The sequence below is a fragment of the Hyaena hyaena genome, unplaced genomic scaffold (genome assembly GCF_003009895.1).
Source record: "Hyaena hyaena isolate Hyena2069 unplaced genomic scaffold, ASM300989v1 scaffold_5, whole genome shotgun sequence".
Classification (NCBI taxonomy): domain Eukaryota; kingdom Metazoa; phylum Chordata; class Mammalia; order Carnivora; family Hyaenidae; genus Hyaena; species Hyaena hyaena.
This window is the reverse complement of record NW_024080637.1, coordinates 7764467-7780291: the sequence shown is the minus strand read 5'-3', so window position 1 is coordinate 7780291 and position 15825 is coordinate 7764467. Positions and strand designations below refer to the sequence as shown.

The following is a 15825-nucleotide window of genomic DNA, read 5'->3' as shown; positions in this document are numbered from 1 at the left end:
ATGAACACATAGTTTAGTGTACCTGGTAGGTAGCATATTTGGAGGGAGAAGGGAACAGTGGGAAATGAGGGTTGAAAGTAAGGTTGGAGCCAGTTAGTAAGACATTTTGAATACCTTGCTAAAGTGTTTATTCTTAAAGTCCTTGTTTTTCCAACTTCTTTTTTTTTTACGTTATTTATTTATTTTGAGAGAGTGAGCAAGCAAGCACGAGTTGGGGAAGGGCAGAGAGAGAGAATCCCAAGCAGGCTCCACACTGTCAACGCAGAGCTTGCTGTGGGGATCTAAGTCACGAAACATGAAATCATGATCCGAGTCGAAATCAAGAGTCAGATGCTTAACTGACTGGGCCACCCCGGCACCCCTGTTTTTCCAACTTCTAACAACAGAGGAAACTAAATTTGCTATGGGATAGAAAAGGGAATTTCTAGAAACTGATGTTAAAAACATTAATTTCTTGATAATCTGTTTTGCCTTAAAATTCATGCAGTCATGCCGTGTTTGCCCTCTACATCATGTATTTGTTTCAATACAAAACTATTTGAAGTTACTTACTGGTTACATAATTCCCTCTCAGCCATCCTCCCATACTCTTGTCCCCTCAAATAATCTTTGGGTATGTTTAATGTTCTGCAGTGTGCCAAGTTTATCTTCTAACTTTAGTTCTCTGGCACACCTCTGCTGGGAACCCCTTTCATGAGTTCCCAACATGAGAACTGTGGTTAGAGGTAATATGGCACCTTTGAAACTCTTTTCTTAGGAGTAATAGTATAAGAGCTGTGCATTAAAGAGTTGGGTTGGGCTGGATTGAGTAGTATGCATTTCAGTTAATTAAAAAGAGCTTTCCTAAGGTGCCTCGTGGCGCAGTTGATTAAGCAGTTAAACATCAGACTCTTGATGTCAGCTCAGGTCATAATCTCACAGTTTGTGAGATCAAGTCCCCACATTGTTGGGCTCAGAGCTGGGTTAGGAGCCAACTTAAGATTTTCTCCCCCCTCCTCCACTCACACTTGCTCTCTCTCAACACACACACAGATAAGATTCTCTTTGTCTCTGAAAAAAAAATAAAAAACAACTTTCCTATTTGTTCTTCCTAGAAGTTGTTTAGTCTTTGAACTGTGTGGATTACTTTAAGATCCAAATGAAGTCAGGGGCACCTGGGTGGCCAGTCAGGTAAGCATCTGACTCGGTTTCGGCTCAGATCATGAGTGAGTTTGAGCCCTAAGTCAGGCTCCATGAGGAGCCTGCTCTGGATTCTTTCTCTCCTCCCCCACTACCTCTCCCCCAAAATAAATGAATAAACTTAAAAAAAATAAAGTGGGAAACATCAATCTCTCAATACTTCTTTGTTAGCTTAAATTACTAGGATTTGGGGAATCACAGGAGTTTAGATCTTGGCTTAGATAACCTAAGTACAGTTCTAGTTCTTTCACTGGCTTGATACATAACCTCTCTGTTCTTAAATGGGGGTGATTATCCTTGTTGATATCACGGGCCTACTTTTGAGTATCAGGTGAGATACTGTATTCAACATTGGTATATAAAGTTGAAAAGGTAGTATATTGCCGTGGATAAAGTCGTGGGCTCTAGAGCCACATTTCCCGGGTTTTGTTTCTGGCTCTGCCTCTTACAAGCTATATGTTTCCAGATACACTGCCATTATCCTAAGTTCTCTGGTTCTTGCTTTATCTTATTTAATCCTCACAGCAGCGTCATGAGATAGGTATTATGATTATCCCTATTATAAGTGAGAAAACTGAGGAACAAAAGTTTGGGTAATATGTATGATGTCACACAGTTAGCAAGTAAAACGTTGGGATGTGCACTCTAGCTCCAAAGCCCAAGTTATTAGCTATTAGGCCAGATGCACTTCCCAACAGGAGAGCAGCTATCTCGAAAATTCTTTGGCTTACCAATGAACAAGATAGAGTTTCCTTGAAAAAGAAAAATTTATGGGATCCAAACGTCCTTGTTGAGCATATTTTACCACTTGTTAAAGAACAATTATTTAATATTGTAAGTGTTTATATATTACTTCCTGAGTTTATTCTGCTAAATGTCTTGTAAAAAGTATGTACTCAGAAGGTTTTATATCTTCCCTCTGACATTTACACAACTTTCATTTATTTTCTCTTCTGCAAAATAAATAATTTTAAAGTTTACCAACTGAGGTAAAAGTGTACCTTGTTTCATCTGGGGGATGAATTTTAAACATTTAAGAAGATGGTACAATGAAGAATAGAAAAGGCAGGAAGAATTCATAATTACAACTCAGGAAATAGAATAGGCAAAGTTCTATGTGGCAACTGTTGAATTTGATGAATTATTTCCTTTGAAATTGTTCTAATGTGTCCTTACTACATCTAGCTGCAGAGGAACCTGAGATATGTGGTCTTTATCAGGTAAAAATAAAATGTTTTATTAATGTAGAAACAGAGAACAGATATTAGGGTTGGCAGCCAGTAGTCTGTGTTACACTGGGCCAGCAATTTAACTTTTATAAAGTCTGTTTCCTCATCTGTAAAATAATATATTTGTACTCACCTTACTTAGTTATTACACAATCAAATGTGTGAATGTGAAGGCACTTTGTAAACTGTAAAATAACATATAAATATTTTAATAACATTTTTTGACTATAGGAATCCATGCTGTATAGAAAGTTTGATTTTTTTTTCAGAGAAGAAAACTGATAACATCACCAAAATTAACTACCATTAACATTTTGATGTATTTATTTCTAGTCTTGTGTTTATTTACAGTCTTATAAACTTTTTTTAAAAAGTAGGCTCCATGTCCAGTGTGGAGTTTGAACTCATGACCCTGAGATCAAGAGTTGCATGTTCTACCAACAGAGCCAGCCAGGTGCCCCTATAAACTATTTTTTTTGGCAGTTTTATTGAGATATAATTCACATTATCATGCAGTTTACCCATTTAAAGTATATCCCAATTCTGTGGTTTTTAATATATTTTTAGGGTTGTGCAACTATAACACAATGAATTTTAGAACATATTCATGACCTCCCCCCTGGCCCCCACAAAAAAGTCCTTATAGCCATTATCATTCACTTCCCATTTTCCTTCAACTCTTCTCCACCCAACCCTAGCATCCAGTTATCTACTTGCCATCTGTATAGATTTGCCTATTCTGGACATTTTATATAGATGGAATCATACAATATGTGTTCTTTTATGACTGACTTTTTTCACTTAGCATGCTGTTTTTTATTAATTTTATTTAAGTAAACTCTACACTCAATGTGGGGCTTGAACTCACAACCCTGAGATGAAGAGTCACATGCTCCTCCAACTGAGTCAGCCAGACACCCCACTTGGCATACTATTTTCAAGGTCCGTCCATGTTGTGTAATATATCAGGATTCTTTTTTTTTTTTTGCTAAATAATATTCCACTCTGTAGATATGCTATATTTTGTTTATCTGTTCCAATCCATCAGTTGATGGATATTTGGGTTTCTACTTTTTAGCTGTTATGAATAAGGGTTCTATAAACATTCCCATACAAGTTTTTCATTTCCCTTAGGTAAATACCCAGAGGTGGAATTACTAAGTTACATGGTAATTGGTAGACTTTTTTTCGAAAGTGTCCACATCACTTTATATTCCCACTAGTAATGTATGAGAGTTCCAATTTTTCTGTATCTTCACCAACACTTATTGTCTGACTGCCTGATTATAGGCACCCTCATGGATGTGAGGTATTTATTTCATTATGATTTTGATTTGCATTTCCCTGATTACTAATGATGTTGAGCATTTTTCATATGATTATTGGTCATTTATACTTCTTTGGAGAAACATCTGTTCAGACCTTTGCTTGTTTTTAATTGAGTTTTTTTTATTATTGTAAGAGTTATTTATATATTCTAGATACAAATCTTTTATTAGATATATGATTTGCAACTCATTTCTCCTGTTCTGTGGGCTTTCTTTTCATTTTCTTGATGATGACCTCTGAAGCACAAAAGTTTCTTATTCCGGTGAGATCCAAAGTGTCTATTTTTTCCTTTGGTTGGTTGTTCTTTTGGTCTTGTATCTGAGAAACCATTTAGAAATCCAAAATCAGGAAGATTTATACTGGTATTTTTGTCCAAGATGTTAATAATTTTAGCCCTTACATTTAGGTCTTTGATCCATTTTAAGTTAATTTTTGTATATGATGTGAGGTAGGGCTCCCATCTTCATCCTTTTGCATGTAGATACCCACTTGTCCCAGCACCATTTGTTTATAAGCCTGTTCTTTTGCCCATTTTATTGTCCAGGCATGCTTGTCAAAAATATTCACCGTAAAAAATATTGACCATAAAAAATATTGACCATAAATATGAGAGTTTATTTCTGGATTCTCAGTTCTGTTTCATTGATCCGTATATCTATTCTATCTCAATTACTATACTATCTCAATTACTATAGCTTTATAGTAAGTTTCAAAATTGACAAGTGTGAGTTCTCCAACTTTGTTTTTTTTAAAGATTATTTCAGTTATTCTAGGTCCCTTATGGTTTTTCCCTTTAATTTTTTATTTGGATACTATTTGGTTAATGTACAGTGCAATATTGGTTTCAAGAGTAGAATTCAGTGGTTCATCACTTACATACAAAACCCAGGACTCACTCATAACGTAACATAACATAACTCATCATAACTCATCATACCTCCTTAATACCCATCACTCATCTAGCCCATTCTCCCCATCAACCCTCAGTTTGTTCTCTATCAATAAGAGTCTCTTGTGGTTAGTGTCTCCTTTTTTTTTTCCTCCTTCCCATATGAACATCTGTTTTTTGTTTCTTAAATTCCACATATGAGTGTAATCATATGGTATTTATCTTTCTCTGACTCTTATTTCATTAGCATAATACACTCTACCTCCAACCACATCATTGTAAATGGCAATATTTCATTCTTTTTGATGACTGAGTAACATTCCATTGTGTGTATATACTGCATCTTCTTTATCCATTCATCAGTCAATGGACATTTGGGCTCTTTCCATAGTTTGGCTAGGTCCCTTGTATTTCCATATGAATTTTAAGATCAATTTGTGAATTTCTGCAAAAACGTAAGCTGGATTTTGATAAGAATTATATTGAATCTGTAGATCAGTTAAATAAGTTTCCTGATCTATGAATATGGAGGTCTTTACATTTATTTAGGTCATTAATGTTTTATTTTAACACTTTTTTCTTAAATTCCTATTTTTTTTGATGCTTATGTAAATGGAATGTTTTCCTTTTTATTTTTTTAATGTTTATTTATTTTTGAGAGAGAGAGAGCATAAGTGGGGGAGAGGCAGAGAGAGAACGAGACACAGAATCTGAAGGAGGCTCCAGGGTCTGAGCTGTCAGCACAGAGCCTGATATGGGGCTTGAAGCCACGAACTGTGAGATCATGATCTGAGCTGAAGTCGGATGCTTAACCGACTAAGCCGCCTAGGCACCCCCTGGAATTGTTTTCTTAATTTCATTTAAAATTGTTCATTGTAAGTATATAGATATAATTGATATTATGTATTATAACTAAAACAGATCTTATATCCTGCAACCTTGCTGAACTTGTTTTTTTGGTTTTTTTCCGTTTTTTTTTTTTTATGTTCTGATAGGTTTTTTTGTTGTTAATTCCTTAGGACTTTATTATTTTTATTTTTTAACATTTGTTTATTTTTTGAGAGAGAGAGAGAGAGACAGAGCATGAGCAGGGAAGGGGCAGAGAGAGAGGAAGCCACAGAATCCAAAGCAGGCTCCAGGCTCTGAGCTGTCAGCACAGAGCCTGACAAGGGGCTCGAACTCATTAACCATGAGATCATGACCTGTGCCGAAGTTGGACACTTAACTGACTGAGCCACAGGTGCTCCGCCTCTTTTTAAATGTTTATTTAATTATTTTGAGAGAGAGGTACCAACTTGACAGTAAACTATTAAAAAAAAAAAAAGAATAGCAATAATGACCAAAAAAAACTGTCTAAAAGTAGGCTTTCCATCTATGGATATAACATTAATACTCTTTTCTCTAACATAGTGTGTGTATCCATAGAAATATGATCTGCTATTCATAGAACTTACTGCCTTTGTCTAGTGCTGGGTCTAGGATCTCTGGGCAACATGCATTTTTCTTGGTCAAGTACAATTCAGCCAATTTGCATTTGTTGAGTTATTAGCCACTTTGCCTAACTCACATTTTGTTTTTTAAAGCCTATCTCCCTAATCTCTTGCTCTTCAGTGGCCAAAGAGAAGACTTCTTTAGATTATGTTACTTGAGCCTATCATTTTTATCTGGAATGTTTGTAAGGTCCTGAAAACTGTATTCATTTTCATTGCTTTAATTGTTGTTATGTTATGTTATGTTAACATACAGGTTATTTTAATGCAAGTCTTTGCTTGCTAGAATCTCTCTGGAAATAAACCTTCAAACTTGGGTATGGGAAAAAAATTATTTTGAGAGAGAGGGAAGGCGCTAGTTGGGGTGAGCCAGAGACAGAGGGAGAGAGAATCCCAAGACAGCTCCCCACTGTCAGTGCAGAGCCCCACCTGCGCCTCAATCCCCACAAGCTGTGAGACCGTGACCTTCACCGAAATCAAGAGTTGGACACTCAACCGACAGAGTCACCCAAGTGCCCCCCTTAGGATTTTCTTTATACAAGATTATATCACCTGCAAATAGTGATGGTTTTGCTTTTTCTTTACAATCTGCATGTTTTTTTATTTCTTTCTCTTGCTTCATTCTAGGACCTTCAGTACAATACTGAATAGAAGTGGTGAAGGCAGATATCTTTGTCTTATTCCTGAGTTTAGTGGGGAAATATTCAGACTTTAAAGATTAAGTATGATACTGACTGGGTTTTTCATAATCTTTATCAGGTTGAGGAATTTCTGTAAACTTTTTATACCTTACCTCATGAGTACTTCTCTGTCATTAATATATCTTTTTGAACTATACTTTCTAATGGTTACTATTAAAATGTCACATGTATAGTCTAATAGTGGTTAAGATTTGTGTTCCTGAGTCAGTTTTTAATTTGAAGCTATACTTTATCACTATGTGCAGAATGATGAGAAAGATGTTACTTTTCTGAACCAGTTTCCAATTACAACTTTAAAAATGAAGATAATGCTTCACTACTTTTTAGAATAGGGGTGAAAGAGGGGCGCCTGGGTGGCTTAGTTGGTTAAGCTTCCGACTTTCGCTTAGGTCATGATCTCGCGGTTCGTGGGTTCGAGCCCCGCGTCGGGCTCTGTGCTGACTGCCAGCTCAGAGCCTGGAGCCTGTTTCAGAGTCTGTGACTCCCTCTCTCTCTCTGACCCTCCCCTACTCATGCTGTCTCTCTCCTAGAAATAAATAAAACATTAAAAAAAAAAAATTTTAGAATAGGGGTGAAAGAATAAATGAAATAATGGATAATTCATGTAAGATACTTAGCACAGTCACACAGAAAGCATGCAATGCATAATAGCTCCTATATAATTATATTATTATTGGGGATATTTAGAGTGTTTATTTCTGTAGTTAAAATGCTTACACTTAAATCTTTGTGCTTATTTGATTAGTTCTTTATTCCTCAGACTGGAATAACTGGGTTAACCTTTTCTGATGCTAACGGCTATAGCAAATTCTTTTACACAAATAAATTCATCATGTTTGAATTACTAGATTCAAATGGGGATTTTGTGGGAGATCAAGTTGGAAAGTAAATTAGGGCTAGATTTTGGAAGGACTGAGGCATCAGTGTAATAATCTAAGAATTTTCTCTTCTCTCTTCAGGCCCATGGAAGTCCATTCAAGGTTTGAGCAGGGAAGGGTCATGAGTAGTAATTTAAGAATATTAATCTGCTATTCCTCTGAGGTCTTTCCTGACATCCTTGACTGATTAGGGCACCCTGCTTGTACTTACATACTACCCAATATGTCCTCTAATGTGATATTTAATGTACTTCATGTAAATACTTGTTTAAATGTTTCTGTTCTGCTTCTTGAGAACATGAATCACCCCTTGTATTCCCACTCTCTACCACAATATCTAAGATATGGTGGAGTGAATAAAAATACTTGCTGAATGAGTAAATGATGTTTTGTTCTCTACTTTTCTGGAAATTAACTTGCTGGCTTTTGTGTTCCTTTTATGTTTTCTGGGCTCCAAGGAGGAGGCATCTCCGTATTCCTTACTTGATATCTGCTTGAATTTCCTGACTACTCACCTTGAAAAGTTCTGTTCAGCAAGACAAGATGGAACATTGTGTCTGCAAGAACCTGGAGTGTTCCCACAGGAGGTGGCTGATCGTCTGCTTCAGACCATGGCCTTTCATGGTAAAAACTAAATAGAAGAAACCAGAATTATGTGCTGTTAATTGGCAATGGGTTTTGAAGTGCTGCTGTGGCCATTTAATCAGTTTCTTAGAAAAGGCCAGATAAGCCTGATTCCAGGAAAAGGAATTTATTTATTTTTGCCTATCCTGCCACTTACTGTGTAATTTGGAACAGAATTTTCCTTTTCTAATCTGGGAAAATTGCTTTTTATCTTTCTTTCTCCTTCTCCTCTCCTCCTCCTCCTCCTCCTTCTTCTTTTTCTTTTTTTTGCCTTTCTCGTGGCAAAAATAATTTATCTAAACTTTAAAAATATCCATTTAGAAATTTGCTGGCATAAAATACCTTACATTTTTTCTTTTTTCTTTTGAGAGAGTGAGAGAGGGGAAAAAAAACAACCCATATACGAGCGGGGAAGGGGCAGCAGGAGAGAGAGAATCCCAAACAGGCTCCACGTCCAGTGCAGAGCCCCACACGGGGCTCGATTCCACAAGTCTGGGATCAGACCCAAGCTGAAATCAACAGTCAGACACTCAACTGACTGAGCCACCCATGCACTCCTACCTTACATCTTCATTTGGCAATGGGAGAATAAATACAGTTTCAGAAAAACTAACTTCTGCTGTTGACCTTTGAATTGAGAAAGCATAGCTAATTTAGTACTTCTGTTTTCAAAAACAAATTCTGAAAATAATTTCAGAAGATTGGAAAATCTTCTCTGTGAAATTGTTTATGTATATTGAGGATTTTTGTTATTTCTGCTTAAGTTTTAAGTTGAAAGTTTTAATGCCTTTATATATTTCTGGCTTATAAACTCTTAAAGTAGGAAATAGAATTTGTCCACAACTATAAAATAGAATGAAAATGTGGCAATAATGATAACTATCATTTATTGATTGCTGGTTACATGCCAGACATTTTATGTTTTTCTTGTAATTTTTAAAAAATATTTTTATTTATTTCTAGAAGAGAGAGAGCGTGAGCAGGGGAGGGTCAGAGAGAGAGGGAGTCACAGACTGAAAGAGGCTCCAGGCTCCGAGCTGGCAGTCAGCACAGAGCCGGACGTGGGGCTCGAACCCACAAACCGCGAGATCATGACCTAAGCGAAAGTCGGACGCTTAACCGACTAAGCCACCCAGGCACCCCTCCTTGAATTTTCTTAAAAATACTCTAAAATAGGGACGCCTGGGTGGCTCAGTCGTTGAGCGTCCAACTTCGGCTCGGGTCATGATCTCACGGTTCGTGTGTTCGAGCCCTGCATTGGGCTCTGTGCTCACAGCTAGCTCAGAGCCTCGAGCCTGTCTTCAAATTCTGTATCTCTCTTTCTATCTGACCCTCCCCTGCTCACCCTGTCTCTCTCTCTAAAATAAATAAAAACATTAAAAATACTCTAAAATAGCCATTATTATCCCATTTATTTATAAACAGATAAGGAAACCTAGGTTCAGAGAAGTAACTTGTTAAAGGTCACAATGCGAGAGTCCTGGTTTAAATTTAAGTCTGTCTGATTCCAAATCTGAGCTGTTTTCACTGCCACACAATCTTTACATCCCCATTAGAGATCTCCCTGCTCCTAGATGCCAGATAATTCTATACATTTTTGCTGTGGCCTTAAATATATATTAAATTTGAATCCAGATAATGTATTCCAAGGAAGGGTGAGAGAAATAAGCTTGTAATTGAGGCATTTTGGACTAATTTTGGGAAGAAGACATCGGCACTCCTTAGTTTTCACTAAATTGCTCAAGTCTGTAGTCTCTTTGAATTCTTCTAGCCTGCCAAAAGGAACGAGGGTAAATTTCAAAAGTACTATATATGGTAAAGCTAAAGATCCCTTACAGGGCTGGGCAACAATCTTAGAGATTATGAGAGTGCTAACATTTCTTTCTTAGTCTTAGTTTAATGATTATGCTTAACATACTCAATTTAAATATGTATACATAACTAATCTTGTAAATCACATGAATTTACATTGGGGCGCCTGGGTGGCTCAGTTGGTGTCCAACTTCAGCTCAGGTCATAATCTCACAGTCTATGAGTTCAAGCCCTGCATTGGGCTCACTGCTGTCAGCACAGAGCCCTCTTTGGATCCTCTGTCCCTCTCTCTCTCTGCCCCTTGCTCATGCTCAAATGCTCTCCCTCTTTCTCTCAAAAATAAAAAAAAAAAAGAACATTAAAAAAAAGAATAAATGTTAACTAAAGTTTTAACTTTGCCAGATTGTTTTTGAAATAGAACTACTGATAGCTAATAATAGCAGCTAACAATTATTGAATACTTATTATTACATACCAGGCATTGTGGCAAATGCTTTATATGGGTAAAATTATAGAAGTAGTTTTTAAGTGTAACTAAATAATTATACTCCAAAGCAGTGTCTTAGAGAGGCTATATGCTTCATCAAAATGTGTTTTCTACCTCTCCTTTGCAAGCTGCTTTCAGATGAGGAAACTGAGAGTCAGAGAAATAACCTCCTCTCCCATTGTGTTACCCACTATGATTACCTGCCTTACTTGCCAAGAAATGTTCTGAATTATTTAATCTCTTTGGAAAAATCACACACCCACTTTCAGACAGTCAAGGGTGGATACTATTCACTCGAAACTAATATAACATTGTATGCCAGCTAAACTTCAAAAGTAAAGATAAAAATTTTAAAAGTTAGAAATCTGCGGGGGGAAAAAACCTTACAGTAATTCTAGGCTGTATTATATATTACATGACGAGATTGAAATTCAACTTATGAATTTGCCAGATGTAGATTAAGAGATAACTAAAATATGAAAAATTGAAAAACAAAAAGGAGTGGATACTACTGATAACATACAAAAGAACGTACTGCCAATTCTTGTCACAATTTTTAAAAGCTGTTTGATCAGTTTTTCTGTGTATTTTAAAATTTTCATAATAAGATAGAAGTCCTATGAATACTTTTAGAATTTATAATATTTTTTCTAATAGCATAATGATTTATAAAATTCTTAGCTTGTTTACATTCAAAAGTTCTTTCTTATTTACCCAATTCAAAAGAGTGATGATATTGGTGGCAGGTGTTACTAAAATAAGCCAGATGCTGGGGCACCTGGGTGACTCAGTTGGTTAAGCCTATGACTTTGGCTCAGGTCATGATCTCACAGTTCATGGTTCAGACCTCGTGTCGGGGCTCTGTGCTGACAGCTCAGAGCCTGGAGCCTGCTTCAGATTCTGTGTCTCCCTCTCTCTCTGCCCCTCCCCTGCTCGTGCTCCATCTCACTCTGTCTCTAAAAATAAATGTTAAAAGAAAATTTTTTTAAATACAATAAGCCAGATGCTAAAGAGTTTTACTTATTGGGGTCTTTGATTCTCTTGCCATAATCTTTGCTTATTCTGTGTCATGCTAAAAATTTTCCAGGGAATGTGTGTGTAAGAGTTAAGAATGAGAATAAGAATTTTGTCATCTAATGGTGATACCTCTGTACCCAGTCTAAACTGATACACTGTGATAGGTTCAGCCTTCTGTTTTGAGGTTAAATTGAAAAGAGTAATACCTTTTGAAACATTATGGATTGCATCCTTGAATATTCAACTAAACTTTCTAGGTGACTGAGAGGTCATACTCCCAGAGTAGTACCCCACTTATCTGGAGGTCACATTGCTGGTCACCTCTGCTGTCTGTAGCCTAAACCAGGAAGAAATAAAACATGCTTTGGAGTGAAATCCTTGCATTTAGGTTTCTGTACTTCACTTCTTGAAAGAAGCCCTTGAGGAACTTTCATTTAGAGCATATTCTTGAATAGGAGTACTGAGAATGATGGTGGAGTAGGAGAATCCTAAGCCACCTCATCCCACAGATACTCCTAAATAATACCCACAGCAGTGTAAATCATCTAGAGCATATTCTTAAATATACATAAATATATTTATATTTAAATATAATTTATAATTTATATTTAAATATATATATATATTTAACAAATACATATTCTTAAATATAGTTACTTTGTGTCTTTTTTTGAGAAAGATCTCTCGCTTTTTTTTTTAAATATTTAATTATTTATTAGAGAGAAAGAATGAGTGGGGGAGAGGCAGAGAGAGAAAGAGGGAGAATCCCAAGCAGGCTCTCAGTATAGGGCCCAACATGGGGCTTGATCCTATGAACTGTGAGATCATGACCTGAGCTGAAATCAAGGGTCAGATGATTAACCGACTGAGCCACCCAAGCTCCCCTCGTTGGTTCTTTAACCATAACAAATTAAGAATTGATCATCTGGGGCACCTGGGTGGCTTAGTCGGTTAAGGGTCCAACTTCGGCTCAGGTCATGATCTCATGGTTCGTGGGTTCGAGCCCGGCATTGGGCTCTGTGCTGACAGCTAGCTGAGAACCTGGAGCCTGCTTTGGATTGTGTCTCCCTCTCTCTCTCTGACCATCCCCTACTCACAATGTCTCTCTCTCTCTTTCTCAGAAATAAATAAAAAACATTAAAAAAAAAAAAAAAAGAATTGATCATCTGAAGGGGATAGGCTGCCAACTAACAATCCCAAGTAGATAGTATGACAATAAAGGAAGATTTAGTTTAAATATACTGTAGCAACTACAATTATTAGTCATGGGAAAAAGTAGGTGATTCTTTAATATGTTTACTTTTGGAAGAAGGGAAGATAATCTGGAAAGATTTTTCTTCAGATGTAGTAATGACATTTGGGTAGTGCTTTCAGTTTGCAGAATGCCTTTTTTTTTAAATTTTTTAAATGTTTTTTTTTTTTTTTTTATTTTTGGGAGAGAGAGAGAGAGACAGCATGAACAGGGGAGGGTCAGAAAGAGGGAGACACAGAATCTGAAGCAGGCTCCAGGTTCTGAGCTGTCAGCACAGAGCCCGACGCGGGGCTCAAACCCCCAAACCGTGAGATCATGACCTGAGCCAAAGTCGGACCCTTAACCGACTGAGCCACCTAGGCACCCCAAGAATGCTTTTTAAAATATATTGTCTTATTTAATCTTCGTTGCAGTGCTTGTGAGAGAGATATAATTATCACATTTTATATATAGGGAATCTTAGACTTGTGGAATAATTTGTCTCATGTCAAAAGCCAATAAATGTTGGAACTTAAACACGGGACCGATTTCTAGATATTGTGTTCTTTTTAAAAATTTTTTCTCTTTTAGTACTATTACTATTAAATTTAGAACCTTCAACTTAATTATTAGAAAATTTTACTTGGAATGCTTGGGTGGCCCAGTCGGTTAGGCCTCCAACTCTTGATTTTGGTTTAGGTCATGATCTCATGGTTCAGGAGTTCGAGCCCCCACGTTGGGTCTGCACTGATAGCACTGAGCCTGCTTTGGATCCTCTGTCTCCATGTCTGTGCCCCCTCCTCTCTCTCAATAACTAATAAATGTTTTTTTGTTTTTTCTTTAATATTTTATTTATTTCTAGGAGAGAAAGAGAGAGAGACAGTGTGAGCAGGGGAGGGTCAGAGAGAGAGGGAGACACAGACTCTGAAATAGGCTCCAGGCTCTGAGCTGGCAGTCAGCACAGAGCCCGATGCGGGGCTGGAACCCACGAACCGCGAGATCATGACCTAAGCGAAAGTCGGACGCTTAACTGACTAAGCCACCCAGGTGCCCCATAGATGTTTTAAAAAAGAAAAAAGAAAAATTTGCTTAATATAGATTGACCCAAAGAGGCCAGAAATAACCTATTTTACAAAACATATGTGTACGATATCAAAATTTGAGAGCAAATTTTGTAATGCACTGTGACAGTTACTATAGGATTAAAGTCAATCTTCTAAAAAATTTTTTTAATGTTTATTTATTTTTGAGAGAGAGAGAGAAAGAGCATGAACGCGGAAGAGGCAGAGAGAGAGAGGGAGACACAGAATCTGAAGCAGGCTCCAGGCTCTGAGCTGTCAGCATAGAGCCCTATGCGGGGCTTGAACTCACAAACTGAGAGGTCATGACCTGAGTTGAAGTCAGACGTTTGACCGACTGAGCCACCCAGGCACCCCAAGATTAAAATAAATCTTAACTGAAGAGTCTAAAGTTTCATCTATAAAAGACAAAACTAACATTAAAAAATATGTGCAAATGTATCTTGTGACATAAACAGGAAAACATTGATCCTAACTCAGGATCTATTTCCATTTTGGGTTCTATAAGAGTCCTTAACAGAAGATCCTTAGCAAATGTATGGAGGGAGTTACTAGTGGGTTCAGAAGAGGCCCAGTAGAAGTAAAATGTGTAAGAAGGGAGTTCTGGAGAAGAAGAAAATTATTAAACACGTGTTATGTACCTGGTGTTATATTAGTTATTGAGTGTACAATATTGAACACAGGAGGAACCTTGCTCTCATGGAACATACAGTTCATTGGGACCTACTTCTCAACTTAACTGTAGTTAAGAAGCAAACAAACACATATGGAATTACAACGTGTAATCAGTTCTCTGAGGGGAAAAAGAACATGATTCTCTCAGGGAGAGTAAAAAAAAAAAAGAAGGCATCTACTTTAGATTGGATGGTCAGAGAAAGCTTCTCCAGTAGACAATAACTCAGCTGAGACCTGCATGGTGAGGAGGCATGTCAGTAATGTAAAGATGGGATCTCTCAGCACTGCCCAGGAATTCTTGGGTATTTCCCTGATCAGCTACCTAGTGTTCCTAAAATTTGTTTAGATGTTCTTTGCTCACCTCAGACTTTTTATCATTTACTATAAGTAAGAAAACTGAGGTCATTGGATGGAATTCCCTTAACTCCATGTCAGCATACCTTCAAATTTTCCTCAGAATGATCACTTTTTTTCAAATTAAACTTCGTTTTTAAATAATTAATTTTTAACATTTTATTTTGAAGCAATCTCTACACCCAATGTGTACAAACTTACAACCCTGAGATCAAGAGTCGCATGCTCTACCAACTGAGCCTCGCTGTGTTTTTAGAAAATTTGTGATTGCACATGGAGTTGTAATAAATAATATAGATGAGATCCTTTTTCTTCAGTGTTAGTGTCTTGGAAAACCATATGACAATGTCACAACCACGTTATTGACATTGGTATGGTTAAGAGTTCCATCTCCACAAAGATCCTTCATGTTACCCTTTTATAGCCACATTTACTTCTCTCCTGCCCCACCCCCCTCTGTGATCCCTGGCAACCATTTCTATAATTTTGTCATTTCAAGAATGTTACATAAATGGAGTCATTCGATATATAACCTTTTGTGATTGGCTTTTTGATTCAGCATAAATCTCAGGAGATTCATCAGACCATTTTATATGAGTTCATTCTTTTTTATTGCTGAGTAGTGGTCTATGTTTTTGAGTACATCAGTTTGTATAAACATTCATCTGCAGAAGGACATCTGGGTTTCCAGTTTTTAGCTGTCATGAATATAATATCTCATATTCTGAATATTGCTATAATCATCCATGTGTAGGTTTTATGTGAACATAAGTCTTAATTTCTCTGGGATAAATTCCCAGGAGTGCTATTTTTATGGAAAACTGTTTTCCAGAATAGCTGTACCATTTTAT

At 36.9% G+C, this 15825-nt stretch overlaps 1 protein-coding gene across 1 annotated transcript in view; it reads left to right on the top strand.

The window, feature by feature from the left end:
* ZYG11B (zyg-11 family member B, cell cycle regulator) overlaps nt 1–15825 on the top strand; it is an 86272-nt gene that overhangs the window by 17962 nt on the left and 52485 nt on the right. The window contains exon 2 of the mRNA XM_039238695.1: nt 8154–8319. Within this exon, the coding sequence (XP_039094626.1) occupies nt 8154–8319 (166 nt within the window). The remainder of the gene's footprint in view (nt 1–8153; nt 8320–15825) is intronic.